At 40.2% G+C, this 22,204-nt stretch overlaps 1 protein-coding gene across 1 annotated transcript in view; it reads right to left on the reverse strand.

Annotated features, from left to right (window-relative positions):
- Nucleotides 1-22,204, reverse strand: part of ADCY10 (adenylate cyclase 10) — a 140,051-nt gene that overhangs the window by 64,783 nt on the left and 53,064 nt on the right. Inside the window, exons 13-20 of the mRNA XM_032226823.1 lie at nucleotides 19,785-19,938; nucleotides 17,488-17,680; nucleotides 16,282-16,368; nucleotides 14,830-15,113; nucleotides 13,083-13,219; nucleotides 10,981-11,100; nucleotides 3,492-3,767; nucleotides 2,697-3,053 (exon numbers count right to left, since the gene is read on the reverse strand). Coding sequence (XP_032082714.1) covers nucleotides 2,697-3,053; nucleotides 3,492-3,767; nucleotides 10,981-11,100; nucleotides 13,083-13,219; nucleotides 14,830-15,113; nucleotides 16,282-16,368; nucleotides 17,488-17,680; nucleotides 19,785-19,938 — 1,608 coding nt within the window. The remainder of the gene's footprint in view (nucleotides 1-2,696; nucleotides 3,054-3,491; nucleotides 3,768-10,980; nucleotides 11,101-13,082; nucleotides 13,220-14,829; nucleotides 15,114-16,281; nucleotides 16,369-17,487; nucleotides 17,681-19,784; nucleotides 19,939-22,204) is intronic.

The following is a 22,204-nucleotide window of genomic DNA, read 5'->3' on the forward strand; positions in this document are numbered from 1 at the left end:
AGCGCAGACTGAGCAGGCTACTTGGGAGAAGAGTGCCCCACCCATCTGCACAAGGCACACCTGGGGAATGAGACTTAAGATGCTGTGGGGAGGGGGAATTTGTTGGGAACAAACACTGAGTTCCTGAAGTGTTGGGTGCCAACGTTTGAACTTTCCAAGAGTCCTTGCATTATTTCTGGCTTTCTGGACTAATTAACTGGATCCTTTACTTCCTGAACTCCTTGATTTGCCCTGCTGGATTTATTGCTGTTCAGCCTTAATGTACACAGCGCTGGGCTAGACTATTTGCAGCCAGAGGCTGCTTGAGGTGTGTGTCAGGGGTTATCATCACTTTGCTCTAGGACTTGCCAGAAATGTGGGAGCATTTGGGGAAATTTGGACCACAAAGGAGCGGTTTGAACTGCCAGCTGCCTGTATTATCTCTGTGTCATGCATCCAGACATCACACTTTCTCCTGCACACTTTCATGTGTAGCAGTGTCACCCTCTGCCTCCTGCTTTGCTGGGAGGAGGCACTGGACAGGGAAATGCCAATGCTCAGATGTGTGGAACTGGGAGAAGAACGTATCCTTTGGTATACTGCAAGCGTACACACGCGTGCACACACACAGACACACACCATTCCAAGCTTGGAGTCTTTTATCAACATTTGACCTGACAAGCTGCCAATCATGCCTCAGCTTGGGGAGAAGGACCTCTCCTTCTGTGGATCAAAAGTCCCCAAACTCGGAATGGTGAGTGTGCTTGTTTGTGTGCGTATGTATGTATGCACGTGCGGGTCCCCTTGGATGCAGGCAGTTTGGGGAGATGAGGATCTTGTGGGGTACCAGGTTGTCCCCATGTCAAGTTAGCTTGTACGACTTGTTCCATGCCAACCCAGCCAATATGAGTCAGCAGAGCCAAGGCAGCTTCACCTACCCAGCCACACCCACTTGGTTGAATCTAGTCAGCTGCACCAAAGGAGTGGTGTTGAGCTGGCTGTGACTACCCATCCACAATCACCCAGTCATGACCAACTCACCGCTGTGAGTCCACATAGACCAGTGGTGGGTTTCAAAAATGGTTGGAACCTACTCTGTGGGTGTGGCTTCCTTTGTGGGAGTGGCTTGCCACCCATGTGACCAGATGGGAGTGGCTTGCCGCCCATGTGACCGGATATGAAATTATGAATTAGTACTTAGGTCGGTCCAAGTAGCTATTCAGAAACTCTGGCATTGAAGCATGCAAGTCTTAAAGCTGTCAAGTTACAAGATCCTTGCCAGTGGTGGGTTTCAAAAAATTTTGGAACCTCTTCTGTAGGTGTGGCCTGCTTTCCGGGTCCAATGGTGGAACCTCTTCTAACTGGTTCGGTAGATTTGACGAACCGGTTCTACCGAATAGGTGCGAACTGGTAGGAACCCACCTCTGACATAGACCCATACTTGAAACGAGGGTACATCAGTATTGGCACTACTCGGTTGAGGTTAGAAATTCCTCTTTTTAAGGTTCCACAAATCTCCATGACAGCTCAATTTCATGTGTGTTAGCTTTGCTTTTAATCATGCTGTAACTGGCTTTGGCTATATGTACTACTTGCTATGAAGCATGACTTGAAAAAATAGTGCATTGCCCTATGAATTGATCCTATTAGCAACAGTGGTGTTCCTCCTGGACTCAATGAATGATTAAGGCTACAGTGTAGTGTTCTTTCAAAGGATACTTTTACTTTTACCTGTCTTTTGGAAAAGTCCTTTCTTATTTGTTAATGAAAATGCACCTTTTCCCTCTTGATTCTCAGCACCTGCCAAATAGATAGAAATCTCACACATAAGCAGCAAGGTTTCAAAGATATTGCTAATTTATTACCCCCTTATGGACTTTTTGCTGAAACAAGACAAACATTAACTTTGATAATAAGAAAGGGTAGACTATATAAAGAAGAAAATCAAATTATAATTTTAGGGTGATGACATAAAATATATACTTGTAACTGCTGTTGATAAGCTTGGAAGCCACTTCTTTATAATCTTTCCTTTTCCTTTCCCTATTTCTTTCTTTGCACTTTTTCAGTTATTACTTACTTCACTTTCCTTATTTTTTCCTTTTAAAATTTGCATTATTTTTATTCGTTTAAAATTTTATTTGATGAAAATTATATACAGAGAGATAATCATGTATGGAAAGCATGCCTCAGAGAACAGCTCTGATGACTGAGAATTGTCTATTCCCAATACATGGGCACAGACACACACAGACACACAGACACAGACACAGACACACACACACACACACACACATAGAAATGGAAAATACTTCTGCAGTTAAATGCTGTAAATCGAAAAGGCAAGGCAGAGTTGTAAGATGTATTTCTTAGTCTTGGCTCTGCCCACTGCCTGGACTGTGTTCTCCATTGTAAATAAACAATGATATCTACCCTATTCAAATAGGGTATAAAACACGCTAAGCAGAACTACTGAACCAGACTACTTGGAATCATATCTTTTCAGTTTTGTGGTTCTGCAAATCCATTTCTGGATTCATTTGTTATTTACTTCTGTCACCTTCCCATGTATTGTTCTTGTACTGATATTTGAGCTTTCTATAAAAATGACTATACTCCTCTGCTAGCCTGTAAGAGTCTACTTTGGCAGTTTTCAAGGAAAGTATTTAAACTGAGAGTTGAGGTTGCTTTACCAGCACCATCAAATTAATACCTACCTTCCTGGTGGGATGCCTCCAATTTTTTTAGGGTTTCAGAAACAAGGATCAAAGCAGCCTCATTCAACACTTCCTCTTTGATAGTCTTAATTTTATAATCCTGTGAATAGAATTTTTGAAGCATGCCATCTACTGCATACCGATGATAAGGAATGAAATCACCTTCCCCACAACACTTGCATCGGTGAGCTAGCCACTTCAGGTAATTGGCACATTTGAAATGCAAGGCTTTTTTCTGATTCTTAAGCCACAGCTCATAAGCTGCTTCTTGCAACAGTGGTGTGCAAAACTCCATGATTTTACAATGCATCACAGTCTCTTCTAGCTCGAGCCTATTGGAAATAACTGATCCAAGATCTGAAAAATAACATAGTATTTGCACCATCAAAGAATGAAATCGTCCCATATAAATCTACTGTTGTAGAGGAATAGCTAATGTTCTATTTCTGATTAGATTTAAGAACATGACTACAGCAGCTAATTTTCTCATGATTCTTATTCCTGTTATGTTAGTGAACACAATCTGAACATGGTGAATAGGTATTAATATGATTTATGTGTCAAAGATTTATATGAAGGCAGACATACCATAAAATATTACTTGATTTTACTTGACTATTGGGCATTCCCTTTCTTCCTATAAAGGGCAAAATTAAGTATTAACTTGTTTAAGATTTCAGCACCAATTTAACATGAAATTGATTCATACAATGCAATAATGTTGTTCAATCATTTCCATGTCCTTTGAGTAAACTGGTGTTTCAGAGATTTCTAGTTTTTCAATAGCCAACTTACTTGATTCTTCCCTTTGTGATTTCAATTCACTATTCCTGATGCTGGACTCTTTAGATAATATACGCCGCGTTGCATTCACTTCTTTTCTTTTACTACCACTCTTAAAGATACGGGATTCCACCAGTGCTGCCAGAGTCTGGTACATCTTCCTTTTTGTCCATTCTGGGAGGATATAAAGCAGCATCTCTGTAGCGAATGTCACACCAATGACAGCTGCACATTTCACCACCATCTGCTCTGAAGGATTCATGTTGTCCAGTGCAGCCAGAGCAATTCCTAACAACAAAGAAAGTCAAATTGTGAAAAAAGTGGTAGTGTCTGAACTGGTCACAGTTTCCAAATTTTATGTTTAAATCTGCAAAAGCAACATTTAGGAATAGTAAGATTACATCACAGAGATTAAACGACAATTGCAGAGAAACACTATTCGGAACTGGAAGAGATAGAATTTTATTAAAAATATAGGACGCTACCCTTTATTACAAGGAAATTTCTAGAACAGAATATCTGGGAGGGAGGGGTAATCTAATACTGCCTGCCTGCCTGCCTATCATCTATCCATCCGTCCATCCGTCCATCCGCTCATCCATCCATCCATCCACCCATCCCTCCATCCATCCACCCACCCATCCACCCACCCACCCATCCATCCATCCATCCATCCATCCATCCATCCATCCATCCATCCATCCATCCATCCATCCATCCATCCATCCATAAAAGGCATGTGTTGATTTCATATGTCCATAAAAGGGTGAAGTCATAATGCCATTTTGACTTTTGTACTTTTTATAGTTTTTGCACCTCTTCCTCCCAAAATACCCATATTTCAAAATGCATTCTTCTTCTCTATGATAACCCCTTAAGTACTAGAACATTGCTATCATAATCACCCCTGCCCCTTCTCTTTGTAGACTAGACATATCTAGTCCCCTCAATTGTCCATCAGATGGTTTAATCTTCAGACGCTTAACATTTTTGTTGCTCTTCTCTCTAGGGTTTCAACATCTTTTTGTATCATGGTGACGAGAATTGGATGCAGTATTCCAAGTGTGGTGGCAGCAGTACAGTTATAAAGTGATCTTGAAACAATCCTTCTGTTGATGCAACCTAGGGCTGCCTCTTTTGGCAATTGTGGGACACTGCTGATTCCTACTTAAGTGATTGTCTACTAGGACACTTAGATCCCTCTCACAGTTATTGCTGTTGAGTCAGATACCACCTATTTCATAATTGCATTTGGTTTTTCTTGCCTAAGCACAGGGCCTTACTTTTCTCACCACCTAATTGCATTTTGTTGACTAGGACCGTTCCTTCCTCTTTAACATCTATATGAAACCCCGTTGAAGAAATCTGCAACTTGGGATTCAGTATAAGTAACAGATTAACAGAGTTAGGAGGGACCTTGCAGGTCATCTAGTCCAACTCCCTGCCCAAGCAGGAGAACCTACATCTGCCTCAACCTAGTATCGAACTCACAACCTCCTGATTGTGGGGCAAGAGCTCCACCTTTAGGTGCCCAATTATATCTTCCTATATTTCTTTGAGGGAGATGGGCAGTTCAGAAATACAATAAATAATAATAAATTTCATCCTTAAGGCAGCCAAGTAAGGGTGTTGGGATCAGGGGTGAGATTCAGCAGGTTCTGACAGGTTTGGAAGACAGTGGCATTCAGTTTACTACAATGCTCTTCCACAGTCATCAAACATAATTCATATTAACTGAAGTATTTTAACTCAGATATTTATACATGTTACCATCATCATACCTCCATTTTCATTTGACTATAATTGTTTAAACGTCCTTCATCATAAAATATACCAAGATTTAATACATAACCACATACTGGCATTTCATTTACTATTTCTAAAATCCTCCAAAAACACTGAATCCTTATTTTATGTCCTATTTTATGTCCTATTTTAGCTAAACAGCCATAATATTTAATAACAAAATTTTCTAATCTTCCTTTCCAAATCACTGTTTACAATTTACATCCAGTTTCCTTATGTTGTACCCATACGTATGTATACGTTGTTATCATTATCCCTCCTTTATTTAACTATATCCTGTATCATAACATTTCCCCCCTAATTATCAAGACTTAACTCTATCTAACTTAGTTCTTTTTTATTAAACTTTATATATAATCCAAAAGGATTTCTAATCTTCCTTTCATGGGTACCATTCAATATTCATATCTAATTATTACTTATAATAACACTACACATTGTGTACATTATCAATTATTTATTTAACTATTCTATTGTCACTAAATTTCACTAAGTTTAACGTTTTAAATTATGCTCTTCCATCTATCAACCTGTATCTTTCCAGTAGCAAAACATCTCATATCTTCTCCCATTCCTGGTGTCAGTCCTCTAATCTTCTCCTTAATCAACTTTGTATGGACTCCTCTTAGCAACTTCTTGCTTATAAAATCTCTCATGTAATTTCAATGTCCTTCTTCTGTTTCCTTAATCAGCTTATCTTTGATTATCGGTAGTGCTATCAATGATGTTGCTAATAAAATTTCTCTCTTTAAATCCATAAATTCTTTTGTTTTTTCCTTCTTCTGTATCTTGCCATCTGAGGTAGGTTTTCCAGCCCATTTAATTCCTCTTTTAGTAATCCACTCTTTCCCTTTTCAGAGACAAATCAATCACCATAAATATCAGCAAATTTAATTTCTTTATGTTCATATTCCTTTTCAATTTTTAGGATTTTAACCACCACTTTCTCCACTTGATAAACATCTCCAACTTCTTCATCATATTTTACTGTTAGATGCTCTAAGTCTTCCAACATCTTCTCTATCCTCTCATATGTTTGATAATTTCTGTATTTCTGAGAATATCTTTTGCAGTCTTAAAGTTTCTTTCTGCTGTTGAAATTGTGCCATTATCTCCAGCTAACAAACACTGCTGCTCTAGCTTGGAAGGATTTAACAAGATTAAGCATAGATTCACAATAAAGTTTTGTTTTCACTTTTCTCTGGTTAAAGATATACTTCAAAGGGGCATCTGTATACTCTTCTTCTAATCACTCTCTATAAACAAGCAGTGAGACCTTGGAGTGCCAAGCCAGAATAATCAGTGAGAAAGTAAGAGTGTTTCGTTTCCAATATACAAACCTCCAGCCTCCGAGTAGCAGTGTTATTGTTGCAAATTTCTTTGTTTCTTTTTGTATCTTTTTTGTATTTCAAGTTTAAAAAAGTCCAATTCTTGAATTAGAAGAACACCCACAGTAATGAAAGAGGAGAATTTTAGTCCGTAGGTTACAAAGAATAATAACAGAAAAAAATAGAAGAAAACTTAATCAATTCGTTTTAAAAGGCTTGCATAAATTCCATCCATGAAGATAGCATTTAAAAAGTAAGATAAACCACTGTCCAAAACCATTCCAAACTTAATTCCACCTCTTATTTCTTCTGTTCTCCAATTTAAATTAATTTTACGTTTTTTATAGGCGTCCTCTTTTAAAACGGTAAAAATTCCTCACCAGCTGGAAACACTTTCTCTTTCCATATCCTTCCATTTTGGAGCCGCCCCGACTTCATCAGCCTAATGGCTAGATTTTTTTGTCACCGGCTTGAAGAACTTCTCTTGGATTGATCAAGGACTTTGCGATGTCCCTGAGATCAGCAAGACGTAGTCTTCCTGTTCACCGTCTCTGCGGGACGGTTTAGGTCTGATTGGATTACCCAGTGGCAAAAGTATCAGCTGCAGTCTCAGAGCATTGAGACCGCACGTCCGTATCATTGTGACATTGGCTCCTCCTCCCAAGATTATTCTTCGCTCTTTCTTAGAGATAGGTGACACTATAATACTTCAAAGGCTCATTGTTATTTGATAGATAATTATGAATTTAAGAAAATAAGGATTGTTACAAATGAAAGAATATTAATGGTAATTTGAATACATAATGCCCAATGACAGTGAAATATTCAGTTATGTTTAATGTAAACCAGTGATGTTAACCCTGAGCTTAAGAATTGGTGCACAAAAACCTGTAACAAACAACATGCTTGATGAAATGGAGGAAAGTTGTTTTTGTTCTGCTCTTGCTTTGTTTTGTATGTGTTGTTTTGTTTAAAAAAGAATAAAAATATATTTTAAAAAAAGTATCAGCTGCAGTCTCGGAGCATCGAGACCGCACGTCGGTATCATTGCGACATTGACTCCTCCTCCCAAGGTTATTCTTTTTCAACATTAAAGCATACAGTCAATCAAATATTTCCAATCCTACAATTAAAAACACATTAGAAAGGCCGTTAGTGCCTTTAATGGATGTTTTACCATTCTTTCTCTTCTTTAATTAAATCTTTCTGCTTTATTTTTTTTTTCTTGGGCCTTATTGCAATATTTCAAAATTTTCACAGATCCTTCAAAAAGAACCAGTTCTAATTTAACTGAAATACAAAAAAAATGTTTCTGGTCTGGAATTCCCTGAATCACAGACATACAGCTCAGCTCCTCAACACTTCTTAATGTTTCCTTTCCTTTCCGTTATGTACAGAAATGTGCTTCTCTTTTATTGCTCATTTTCAAATTAACAGGCCAGCTGGATGTGGAGAAGAGAAGCGGCTTCTCCTTCCTCATGTACAAGCCTAATAGAGGACAACTGCCCCCTCCTCTCCCACACCAATTCTCTCTCTCTTGTTCCACTGCAGCATCTGGAAAAACACGCAGGCAGGGATAGCCACCCCCAAGGCCTTTTGGGGAAAAAACACACACACAGAGACACCGCCATCTCGAAGGTCTGTTGGTGGGTGCCTTAAAGAAAACAGACCCGGGAAGTGGGCAGGAGCACCTCAGAGAAACAGATGGGGAAAATGTGGGCTCAGAAGAGCCTCACATAAATTCTGTCTGAGAAACCAATGCCGGGGACCTTTTTGGGTCAGAACTCCCCTGTGGGAGGAGTGAAGAGGGAGCTGCATCTCATTACAGAGCCGAGGTGGCGCAGTGGTTAAATGCAGCACTGCAGGCTACTTCAGCTGACTGCAGTTCTGCAGTTCGGCTGTTCAAATCTCACCGTCTCAGGGTTGACTCAGCCTTCCATCCTTCCGAGGTGGGTAAAATGAGGACCCAGATTGTTGTTGGGGGCAATATGCTGACTCTGTAAACCGCTTAGAGAGGGCTGAAAGCCCTATGAAGCGGTATATAAGTCTAACTGCTATTGCTATTGCTATTAGACCTAAAGGAAGGTAACAGGTTCCTTGTAGGTCAGAGATTAGTTATTTGAATCGGCATCGGGGGAGGTAGCATGGTAACATGGCTACCATTAAGCTGAGAGCTGCTGGCCAAAGTATCTAAGCAGGAGCGGTGTATAAAAGAATGTGAAACCTGATAAGATTTAATTAACAAACTGATATAAATCAGAATTTGGAAAAGGCAAAGAACCTTGTGAGTATTAATAATATTGATGGATAGATTTTGGCAGAAAGAAAAGAAAGAAGGGGGGAATGGCCGTTAAAAATAATCAAAACCCCCCCCATGCTTCACAATGGGGGGAGACTGGATCCCCTCCTCCTTCTGGAGCTCATTTAACTGCATGGCAAGGCACTGTGAACAGCAGTTAGATTTAGCACGCTTTTCACAATGTGGGACATCGTGTCTGCTCCTCCTCCTGGAGCCCATTACAACACATATGCTGCAGCTCAGATGGGCCATGTCTCAGGACGGAGAGCAAGTTGGGTATATCCCTGAGCATCCAAGGTGCAAGCAAGACTAAGAAGTGCCGGAAAAAGCCTCTGTGAGATAAGAGGCAAGTACAGGGATGCTTCCCTCTTGTTCAGTGTGAGTCTCTATCCCTGTCATCACCCTTGCCTTCTAGCTTCATTTATCTGGAAACATGAAATGACTCTTGATTTTAAATCATATAGTAAAAAGCACCCAAAGAAGAAAGAATATCAAGGGTGGGGACCCAACCTTTGACTGTTTTTGAAATGGTTCAAAAGGGAGCGCACACACATACACACACACACACACACACACACACGAAAGAGAGAGAGAGGGGGCGGGAGAGGGAAGGAAAGAGAAGGGGAGGAGAGAGAGAGTTGAGACAGAGAGAAGGGGAGAAAAAGAAAGAGAGAAAAATGAGCAGATTATGGAGGGCAAGAATGAGCCAGTTGAAAAAGAGAGAGAAACAAATGAGAGAGAAAGGAGAGAGGGAGAGAGAAATGGGAGAGAGCTGGAGGAAAAATGAGAGAGGGGGAAAAGAGAGGGAAACAGAGAAAAAAGAGTGAGGGGGAGCAGGGGGAAGAGAAAAACAAATGAAAGAGAGAGAAAGGGAGTGAGAAATGAGGGAGAGAAAAGGGGAGAAAAATTGAAATGAGAAAATGATGGAGAGAATGAAAGATGAAAGAGAGAAACAAATGAGAGAGAAGGGGAGAGGGATAGAGAAATGATAAAGGGAAAAGATGAAAAAAATTGAGCGAAAAGGGGAGAGAGAGAGAGAAAGAAAGAGAGAAACGGAGAGAGGAAGTGAGAGGGAGAGAAAAGCAGAAGAGAGAGGTGGGGGTGGAACCATTTCCCAGAGAAAACACTGGGAGCCACAAAACCTGGATAGGCATGGCTGGGTCAGGTCACGTGACTGGGTGGGAATGATGTTGAGTTGCTCATGCCCCCCCCCCCAGGTTTTGTGGCTCCCAGTGTTTTCTTTTCTGTAGAAAACGGGTCCAAATGGCTCTTTTGAGTGTTTAAGGTTGCAGACCCTTGCCCTATATGCCATAGGGACAGGTTTTGAGGGATTACCTATTTCCCATGGTTTATGCCTGGTTGGTATATGCTGACAAGATTTGGCTCATTCTATATTCCTTCATACAGTGCCATCTATAAACACTAAGAACGCATGCCTTTTCTGTCATGGCATCTGTCATCTGCAATGAGATCTGCCCTGAAATCTTCAATTGGCTGTAAGGCCTTGAACACTTGAGTAAGCCTTGAGTAAAGATGGATGAAACCTCTTGTTGGATGGAATTTTGTCTCTGCTTTTGTATAGGATCATCAGATTTCATTTTTTTTGTTCTATAGTTTGATATTTTCGTATTTATCATATTGTGAGTTACCTAGAGTCTGTTTAGAATTAGGTAGTGCCTACAATGAAATAAATAAGATTTCAAATGTTGGAAACTCACCATGGTAGAATAGTGCTATCTGAAGTGTTGTGTTCAGAATATCTTAGGTTTTGCATCACCGAGGTGGCGCAGTGGTTAAATGCAGCACTGCAGGCTACTGCTAGATCAGCAGTTCAGCGGTTCAAATCTCACCGGCTCAGGGTTGACTCAGCCTTCCATCCTTCCGAGGTGGGTAAAATGAGGACCCGGATTGTTGGGGGCAATATGCTGACTCTCTGTAAACCGCTTAGAGAGGGCTGAAAGCCCTATGAAGCGGTATATAAGTCTACTGCTATTACCTTATCTATGCTCTTTGAGCAGTCTTTTTGTCACTCTGCCTGGTGATAACAGATACTGGCTTCATTCCGTACCTTTTAATGTTGGTGGGAGACTGATGGTGGTAAGCTTCACATTTTGCCCGACTGTGCAAATATATAATTCAGTCTCTTCATTTAACATTTTGGATGTTTGAGTCTTGAGAACAGTAGTGGCTTATGGAGGAGAATCATAAATGTTTTAATATTAGTATTAATATTATTTTTTTCAAGAAAATATTCAGATGGCTATTATTTTAAAAAGTTGCAACAGTTAAAATCACTGTAATATTAAATGATAATATTAAATGATTTATTAAAATATTATCATTTAACTTTATAACTTAAATAGCTGCCAGTAATAGCAGGAGCTAGATTCTTATTTGCTACTGAGAAATATATGCAAGATTAAAGCCATCATGGTTTTTACTATGCTGGCTTTACTCTATTAGTCATTACTGTATGTCCCTGACCAAAACTCAAACCAAACCAAAGTTGTAAAATGTTTGCCAATTTTGAATGTGTTTTTCTAATATTCAAGCAACATATGGGATTACTGCAAAGTTTAACATGCCTCAGTTTATATCAATAAAACAAACTGAATGTTTGTCATACACTATAGAAGCATGGGGGGATACACCAAAGTGTCTTTTCAAAAGACAACTGGACTTTCTTATTTTTTCATTGAAGTCATTTTGCTTCTCATCCAAAAAGCTGCTTCAGAAGAACTGAATGCTTCAATACCCTATCCATTCCATATTTTATTATCTTACCAAGAAGATAATAAAAGGTTGTGGTCTACTTTGTCAAATGCCTTATTGAAATCCAAGTATACTATGTCCACAGAATTTCGCTGGTACACTAATTTAGTCACTTTGTCAAATAATACAATAAGGTTTGGCAAACTCATGTTTGCTTCTAGTAATATCTTTGCTTGTTTATAGGTATTTGCAGCTCCTTGCTTGATTATCTTTTCCAGGATTTCCCCAGGTATTCGGGCTGTCAGCCTGATTGGTCTGTAGTTTCCTGAACCCATATATGAAGGAAATTATTATGTCTTCACAGCCTCAGTGATTTCAACAAAGCTAATCCATGTCACTTTGCAGAAACTGAAGCTTACTTAGTATCATATTGGTATGTGAATCTTGGATAGGATTAACCAACCAAGAGCCCATAGTATGGATTTCCCAAAACATGTCAGACTGCACTATAGAAAGTTGAATGTGGATTCCTGATTTATAGAAGCACAATATGGTGGAATGGTTAAATAGATTTATTAAGCCTACATCAACTATATTTCTCACAGAAACCTTTCCATCTTTGAAAACTAAAAAAACAGACTAAACATTTTTGCTACACCTTTTCCAACACTGCGACTGCATGTATGTTGTAATTGCTGGGGAAAGAAGGATATGAACTATGAACCTCACTGATAAAAGTTCTAATTACGATATCAGGAAGCAAAAAACAGTGAGATGCCTTCTGGTATCTTCGTGACTATTAATATTAAACTGTGTAACAGAAGAGTGATAGTTATGATGTATTGGATGATTAGCTGCTCTCTTGCTGAATATTTCAGATCTGTGACATTATTGCCATCAGATATTCTGATGCGTGACCCGTCAAAACCGCGGAGGACAAAATCGCGATCGATGAAAGCGCGCATGTGACATCATCACAGCGCGACGAAAAAAATTAAAAATGGAAATAAAATTAAAATTAAAGCAAGCCGATTCACATAAAGGTAAGGGTTAGGTTTAGGGTTAGGGTTAGGGTTAGGTTAAGGGTTAGGGTTAGGGTTAGAGCGTTAGCGTTACGTTTAGCGTTAGGTTAAGGGTTAGCGTTAGGTTTAGCGTTACGTTAACGGTTAGGTTTAGATTTAGGGTTAGGTTAAGGGTTAGGTTTAGGGTTAGGTTTAGGGTTAGGTTTGGGGGGGTTAGGGTAAGGTTTTCGCTTTATTTTTACATTTTTCGATCACAGCGCGATGTTTTCGTCGCGCTGTGATGACGTCAAAGGCGCGCTTTCGTCGAGCGCGATTTTGTACTCCGCGGTTTTGTGGTGGAACCATTCTGATGCACCTTTAATAGTACCATATCATTCATAAACTGAGAATTGCTATGAAGCTATACTATATTGATAGCCAATGATCAGTAGCTTACTAAAAAGGCTATCCCATTCATCCTCTTTCTCTTCATCTTCCTCCAGCAAATGGAATTGAAGCACATTGTTTAAGTGGAGGTTTCGGAGAAGTTCTTCACAGTAAAATGGGTTTCCATGACTCCTTTGTATTAAAAATCTGTAAGTAATGTGGAAAGGGAGGGAGGGAGAAAGAGAAAGGAGGGCAGGCAGGCAGGCAAATAGAAGAATGGTCATAGATGAATGTCAGGTTTAAGTCATCATGTAATGCAGTGTTTCTCAACCTTGGCGACTTTAAGTCCTGTGGACTTCAACTCCCAGAATCCCCCAGCCAGCAGAGCTGGCTGGGGGAATTCTGGGAGTTGAAGTCCACGGGACTTAAAGTCGCCAAGGTTGAGAAACACTGGTGTAATGCCTAGTGCTGCATTGCAATGGTGCTTTCAACCTCCATTTCAGCAGCAGGTAAGTTATAAACATAATAAATTCCAGACTTTCCTGGGCTTCTGAAACTGTAGTAGTTGTATATGAGGCTACCTAGAATTGGTTGTGATATTGCAACTGCATGTTCGCAGCTAGGGACTCCAGAGATGAAAACAGGCACTGTAGAGACTGCTCTCATTAGTTGGCATAGTGTAGGAGTTCTTAAACAAGCCACAATGGCATGGCCTGCAAATCTCTCTAATTTCCAAGATAAAATTACCTCCACGCGACCTATTAGATCTCATCGATTAGGCCTCCTCCGAGTTCCATCTGCCGGTCAATGCCGACTGGCAACTACGTGGAGGAGAGCCTTCTCGGTGGTAGCTCCGACCCTATGGAACGATCTCCCCGTGGAGATTCGTACCCTCACCACCCTCCAGACCTTCCGCACAGCCCTCAGAATCTGGCTATCCCGTCAGGCCTGGGGCTAAGACTGTAACCCGCCCGAATGGTATGAATGTTGTGTTTTTTAATTATGTATTGTCTTATATGTTATAAAGTTTGTCTCCCCCTCCCCCTTGGATTGTGAGCCGCCCTGAATCCCCCCAGGGAAAAGGGCGGCATATAAATAAACTTCTATCTATCTATCTATCTATCTATCTATCTATCTATCTATCTATCTATCTATCTATCTAAAAGAAACTGCATTAGTCTTTGCATTATATGTGACCCCAAAATAGTTGTGCTTTATTAGGGTGGCCTGACCTATTCTTTCTGAAGTATTTTGTAGATGGTCTTATTAAATATTTAATATTATAAAATGTCATGAACAAAGTTAGATAGACTGCTTACAGATACTGATATCTGAAGAAAATAATCTCATTGTTATCAGAACTGTTACTATGCCTATGGCTTTTGGTGTCTAATCTGCCAAGTATTCCAACAATAGAACAATTCCTCAACTGATACAAATACTTAATTGAGGAAACTCACAGTTTGACTTCTGTACATACACTTACCAAAATTCTCCCTTTCCTAAGAATAAAAGCTACTAAATAGATTATGGCATGAAGATAACAGCAAAGCTGACAATTATGAATGGTGGTAGGATAAGCTTTCCACAAGTGAGTGTATAACTGGTAACCTGCTGTCAGAAGAGAGAAACAGAGAAATTTGCCAGTTGAGCAAGAAAGTCTCTTCAACTTGGAAGAAGTCAGGTAGTTCGCTTGAAATAAAAGTTTCAGACTTGTTGATTTAAATGATAACACTTTGCATTTCCAGCTAATTGTCTTTGCCTTCAACTTAAAAGGAACAGTTAAAAGATTGCCTGGGCGGCCATCTTCTACTTACGTTTCAAGCTCCCTGGCGATACTGACCACTCCAAGGTCTTGACAGGCTTTCTGAATAATTACTGAAGGACTTAATTCCCTTAGCCGAATAAAAGTTGTGTTTGGACTATTCAGGATTTGGGCTGCACTAGAACAAAGTATTCGTCCCTTGTGATTGAGAGGAGACAAAGCCATAACAATAAAGATCGGAACACTTTTAAGTAAGTTATCCAGGAAATCCCAAGAGGCTTTATCAATATATTGAGCTTCATCAATTGCAAAAATGATGACTTCCTTTTCTGCTGCCTAAAAAAAAAAACCACAATAACACATACTGTGCACAGTAAGATGGTGCTATAACCAGAATTGTTGTCATCATAGCTTTTAGAATTTTTACTTCTGCTATTAAATGCTTCTACTAATGCTAAACTACACTCTAAGAATTTGTCATTTTTTGTACTTAGAAGTCTATGACCAAGGTTGTTTCCATGACTTAACTAAAACTGGTGATATTGCAAGAGGTTAATAGAAAGAACTGGACCCTACTACTGATCTCAGTTGACCATCAGTGTTTTCCTGGATCTGATCTACAAAATGAATCCACTTGCATCCAGTGAAGTACATAAAATAAGAACAGATTGTTGTGAAAAGAATAAACTCACTATGTTTATCAGGTCCTAGCTTAATATTCATTCAGCAAATGTTCGAAGTCACAATGACACTGAAAAAATCTTCCTGCCCTTCTTCTCTACATGATCATTGTGTTTGTGGGTTCTTGGGGCAATAGGAATTCTATGATCATTGTACTGCAGTGGCATGCCATACTGCAGCACTTCTCACTATATTGGGGCTGTCGTCTCATGCTGCAATGCTGGGGCACCATGGCACATGGCAATAGCAGCTGTGGCTTCATATCACAGCGCACTAATGGGGCTTCACACTATGCCAATGAGATTTTTCATCAAATTGGGCCAAGTGATCATACCACCACATGGTAATGGGGCTTTCACCATGGTGAGGTGATAGGGTTGCTTGCCTGGCATGGACTTGAGGTGTCACTCCTTGGTGGTAGTAGGCACTGAAGAAGACACATGTGAATTGTGAGAGATAAAAGCTCAGAGCTTCAGCCCAGTATAACCAAAGACGGCCACTGTGCAGAGTGGCCAAAGGGGCAAAGATAGAGGAGTCGAAGAAGAGGCAGTCCCTTCACTTGGGGGAAAAAGTCTCAAGACTGCAAGTGATCAAGGTAGGGATGGCTTGGATCAGGGCAGATCTTTGCCTATCAACATGGGCTTCACTTCACAATAGCAATAAAGACTGCTAGAACTGCCATTGCTAAGGAAGCAGTCATATGGTGTCTTAGCAATGAAGTAGCTGGTCTCAATTGCGACATTAAGCAAGGATTATACTGAGAAGCTAATAATGCCTTTATCCTCTATAGACCATGTTATGCACAAGGAAAACATTTACTTACATTAATCAGAACGTTTAAAAGTATTGTTTCAATCTCCTTATTCATTCTGTCATTGTCCATTTTAGAAACCACTTCTGATGTAGGAAACTAACCAGAAAAAGAAACAAATCTCATAATTATTTGATTAATAATATTTCTGCCAGTAATACTTTTTTTATAATTCAGTAATAATCTAAACAGATTTATCGCATTCATTCAGTCTCCATAAAAAGAATGTTCCATTTGTACACTGTTTCATACTTAAACATTCTGAGTATATCTAAATCTATACAGCTTTATCAAGTGATCTGTACCCAGGGGTGGGTTTCTCGCCCCGTTCCAACCGGTTCGGTTGAAACGGGGCCGGCGGCGTCCTCGTGCACGCGCACAGTGCATGCATGCGTAGTAGCATCTGTGCGATGCTCCAGCTGCTCCTGGAGGATCGCGCAGGCGCTGTATGCATCCTGCACCATGGCACGACAAAACCGCGCTCGTCAAAATAGCGGTGATAAAATCGCGGCGCTAAAGCCGCGATGTCATCACCACGCGTCATCACCGCCATGACAACAGCGCGGCAACAGAAGGGCGCTTTAAAACGGCGCCGCGGCAGAAAGCCGATTTCAATTAAGGTAAGGGTTAGGATTAGGTTTAGGGGTTTGTTTTAGGGTTAGGTTTAGGGTTAAGTTTAGGGTTAGGTTTAGCATTAGGTTTAGCGTTAGGTTTAGCGTTAGGTTTAGCGTTAGGTTTATTAGGTTTAGGGTTAGGGTTAGGGTTAGGTTTAGGGTTAGGTTTAGGGTTAGGTTTAGGGTTAGGTTTAGGGTACTGAGTGCTTGGGAATGCGCGGATTTGCCCTCCGCGATTATGTCATCGTGGTGGGGTCGCGTTTTTCCTTAGCGCTTCGAACGGCACGAATTAGTCTTCACGCTTATGCCTCCACGGATAAGGGCTTCGCGGATTTGTGGTGGAACCGTCCTGCGCATGCGTGGAAGCGCAGAACTCGTCAAAACGAGGTAAGAAACGCGGGCAGGCGGGTGGACCCTTCGGCGTTCCCGGAAGTTACTTACTTCTGGGTTCGCTGACCAACCGGTTCACGGGGACCGCCGCGAACCACCTGAAACCCACCTCTGTCTGTACCACTATATTACGTTTCTCTAGTACTGTATCTATAGTTGTTTTTCAATGCAAAGCATTCATAAGAGAAAAGATCTTCCATTCTTCCATTTTTACCTTAACATGAAAAAGGTTGTTCAAAAGGCAAAGATATTGTTCTTCTAAAATTCCACGCAACTTGCTCAGAATGACATACTGCCTTGCATCATAGGTTTTACAGACATCCACCCCCAGGAACATTGCCATCAGTGTCCGGACAGCAAAGAAGTTTTGCCATGCATTTATCTTTGTCAGCTCCATTGCCACAACCCTGCTCAATTAGATGGACAAATGAGAATCTTGACTTGAAATTAATCAGAAGCAGATTATTTCAATTTGTGCAGCTAAAGCAAAGAAATTGTACCAGTATTGAATTTTAGTTCATTGATTACAGTGGAGTGATTATACGGAAGAAGTTTTTCGTACATCATTAAATAATAAAGCATCTTCAGACATCTAGTAATATCAGGAAGAGCTTCCCGCTCATGCCTCTCTGAATATTAAGAACTGCCCTCACCTTGTTTGATTGAACATTTGTGGGGCCAATGAAACATTTCCTTAGCTCTCTCCAATAATTTTGATTCATGCAAGATATTAATAACGAACCCAGATTAGTGTAACAATTCCTTCCAATTAAGTATCTGCCTATGTATCCTATTTAAAGTTTACTTTAAGGCCTTACTACATCAGCACAATGGCTCCGCAGTTAAGATACCGGAGTTGTCAGATAGAAAGCCAACAGCCTGGGTTTGAGACCCAAGTGCCATGTGACAGGAGTGAGCGCCAGTTTTCACCTAACTCTTGCCCACCTAAGAGTTTGAAAGCATGCAAATGCAAATAGATAAATAGGTACCACTTCGGTGCGGAGGAAACAACACTCCATTACATCATGCTGGCTACATGACCACGGAAATGTTTTTGGACAGTGCTTGCTCGCAGCCTCAAAATGGAATTGAGTGCTATAGTCAGCAATGACAAAGGAGCAAAATCTGGAGGGACTCCCTTTCCTTCTTTATGGCTTTACTAACAATAATATGTGTGTAACTAATATATATGTGTCCATGTAACACTTTACTTCTTGCTTGGGTGAAAAAAATGTGGACCTGCTTCACACATTTTCAAAGTTATAATACGTTTTATTTAATCTGAGCTAAATATGCTGGACTTCAAGAATATGAAGATAAAGGGATTAATAATTTTTAATAATGAAATAGAAAGCATACATGGAAAGGAGATTACAAACATTCAAGTTGGTTTTAAAGAGATTGAGGAACAAGACGCATTATTGGTGATATATATTGGATGATATATATTGGATGATAAAGTCAAATAATATTCAGAAGCAGTCAATATCTCTTTCATTGAAGGGCCTTGGACTCAGGGCCGGATTTTCCTATAGGCTAACTAGGCTTCAGCCTAGGGCCTCAACATCAAGAGGGGCCTACATTCAAATTGTTAGCAAAATTAAAATTACACTTTTCTAAAAACAGTGAACACTAAAACACTGAACCGAAAATAAGGAGAAATTCTACGCATATGACTAATAAACAAACATAAAAATGTATTGGTTAAGATCGTTCCAGCGCCGCGGCAGTCGGGGAGCCCACCCACGTTCCCGGCACCGGCAGTCGGGCGAGAGGCGCGGCCGCTCCCAGTAGCCGCCCCGTCGACGCGGAGCCCACCAGCGGCCAGGCAGGTGAAGGCGAGGGGGTCGAGCCGGGCAGCTGAGTGCAGCAGGGGAGGCGGCTGCCTTTGCCGCAGAGCAGAGCCGCCCTCCGTCAGGAAGCCAGCTATATATATTGATATATATTGATATATCACAGTAATGATGTATTTTATTTTCTCTCATGTAATTTACAAACTTAAAAATGGGAGGTGAAAGGGCCTCGTAAGTGGAATAGCCTAGGGCCTCTTTTCATCTAAATCCAGCCCTGCTTGGACTGTTTTGACTATGTCAAGCTGTGGAATGTGCTTAGGAAAATGGGAACATTAGAACAGGTCATTGTCCCCATGTGAATCATATAGACAGATCAGGATTACAAACAGAAACATGGCAAGACAGATTGGTTCCTGATCAGCAAAGGAAACGAGATGAGATATTCTTATTTATTCAGCATATATCATGTGACTACTTAGTGACAACAATCCTGGCAGTTCCAGTTTGCAGTCATTAATCAAACCTCAGGCAGTTATTAGGGAGGGACAGATGCCAATCCAAGCCATTCCTGCTTTGGTCTCTCACAACCCTGAGCCTTGATAAGGTAAAAGACTGCCTCCCTTCAACTCCTCCCGCCCCCCGCATTTCTGCCCACTTGGCTACCCTGCACTCTGCGCATTTCTGAAAATATGTAATCAACATATAAAAAACCACCAACTTTTGCCCAGGAGCCTGTCCTAAATAGACAATTTCAGTTATTAGTTGGCTTTTTCCATATCCCATGAGACCTTCATATATTATAACATGGCTTAATTTAGTTTCTTTAAATTTTTCTAGTAAGTTTTCAAAGATGTCAGTCTCCTTCTTGCGACCTAGAAGAAAATAATAAAGGAAAACAAAGAGCAAAAGAATTATGTTGTATACTAAAACAGGCATTCACAAAATAAATTAACTTTTGAATGAGAAATAATATCAAATAATTACTACTGCATTGTTGGAATATTCATCATGGTTACTAAGCAGAAGAAATGTGCGTCTCTCTGTATATATCTATCTTTGTACACAGGCATGCAAAAGGTTGGGGAGCAGAGAAAAGAGGGGCCCTTGTCTTGGAGGTTTTCTCGTTCAACCCTCTGCCCAATGTAGGAGATCTTGGTTCCACCACAAAACCGCGTTCGACTAAAGCGCACTCGACGAAACCGCGTAGCTGACGTCATCACAGGGCAACAACAGCACAGAGACAGAAGCACGCTGTAAACGCTAAACCTAAAATTAACCCCTAAACCTAAACCTAACCCCCCTAAACCTAATCCTAAACCTAACCCTAAACCTAACCCTTAACCTAACCCTAAACCTAACCCTAAACCTAACCCTTAACCTAACCCTAAACCTAATCCTAACCCTTAACCTAACCCTTAACCTAACCGTAACCTTTAACCTAAATCTAACCCTAAATCTAACCCTAAATCTAACCCTAAACCTAACCCTAAACCTAACCGTAAACCGAACCCTTACCTTAAGTTGAATCGGCTTGCTTTCAAAGCACTATTTAAAGCACCCTTCTTTCTCCACGCTCACTGTTGTCGCCCTGTTGATGATGTCAGCGACGCGGTTTAATCGGGTGCGCTTTAGTCGAGCGTGGTTTTGTCGTGCCACGGGAGATCTTAATCCATCCAAGACAAATGGTTGTCCAATCTTTACTTGAAAACCTCCAGCAATGGTGATTCCACCTCTCCAAGAGGCAAACTGTTCCAATGATTAATTGTTCTCCTTGTCAGGAAATGTCTTACTTCTTGGTTGAATCTCTCTGTAATGAGCTTCCACCCATTACTTCACCACTTGCCCTCATGTGCTTTAAAGAATAAGTTTATACTCTCTTCTGTGTGACCACCTTTTGAGTAGTTCAGAGAACCGGCAAATACCACCTCTGGCTGGTCCCAGTGGAAATTGAGATTTTGCAAAATATCCTTCCCCCAGGATTGGGGTGGGAATGGGGATTTTGCAGTATCCCCACCAAGGCATGCCAACAGAACCGGTAGTAAAAAAAAAAATGAATTTCACCACTGGGGAGGGGATTCTTTTTTGCCTTGAACTTAACTCCAAGGAATAATTTAGAACTATTTGCTCAGAACTATTTGTTAAAGTGGTGTCTAAGCATTCTGAAAAAACACGAAACTGGAAAGACCCAAGAGAGAAAAATAACAAATTTTGAAACATACAAAAAATTGGACTCTTAAACTGGGAAGACGTGGTAGTGGGAAGGCATTTTAAAATGCTGAAATCATTTACTTATAAAGCTTGTTCTGCTTTTATAATTGATTTACAACTAAAATGATGATTGCTGAGTGGCAACAATGAAATTTAAAGTGAGAGCGCCATCTGCTGACAAAAGGAAAAATTACAAGTCTGGGAATACTTATATGAAGGACTGTGAAAATATCTACTGGGTTATTCCCAACTACCCCATGACTACTGGAGTTTCAAATGCAAAAATAAGGAAGCTATTTAATATAAGGGACCCCTGAAAGTTATACTAGAAGATCGAACCTGTATAGAGAATGTAAAGAGGCTTTTGATAACCTCTGGGACTATTTAAATGGAATTGATTGTTTATCTATGGGATACAAAGAACTGATTAGTGCACTCCTTGAAGGGCAACTTAAGGAGTGAATAAATAGTTCTTGAACTGTTGGATGAAAATTGAGCTTTTAAAAATAAAATAAGATGCTTTATAAAGAAGAAATGAGTGGAACCTTGAAGGAGATGGTGTTACTTTTTCAAAACACAAAGGACATCCTGGAGAAAGGATATTATGGAAAAATGGAAAATACTATACGAGGAATGATGACTAAAGACCAAGACACCCAGGAAATGGAGGAGCTAACAGTAGAAAGGGAGGAAAAGACTGAACTTAAGAAACAAAGAATAAAAGAAGACAGGGAGGAGATAACAATGAAAATAAACTGATGAATTAAATCAGGGGAAAAATATTATAAGAAAGTTGAAAAGAGAATTGGAGATGCAGGAAGATAATTTCAAAAGGGAGACAGGTGGCCTGGGCAGAAATTCTGGAAACTAGGCAGTGGAAGAGGGTAAAGATGGGAGAAATACTTAGATTGAACAGCCAAAAAGTAGATG

Source organism: Thamnophis elegans, chromosome 11, assembly GCF_009769535.1.
Source record: "Thamnophis elegans isolate rThaEle1 chromosome 11, rThaEle1.pri, whole genome shotgun sequence".
NCBI classification, from domain to species: domain Eukaryota; kingdom Metazoa; phylum Chordata; class Lepidosauria; order Squamata; family Colubridae; genus Thamnophis; species Thamnophis elegans.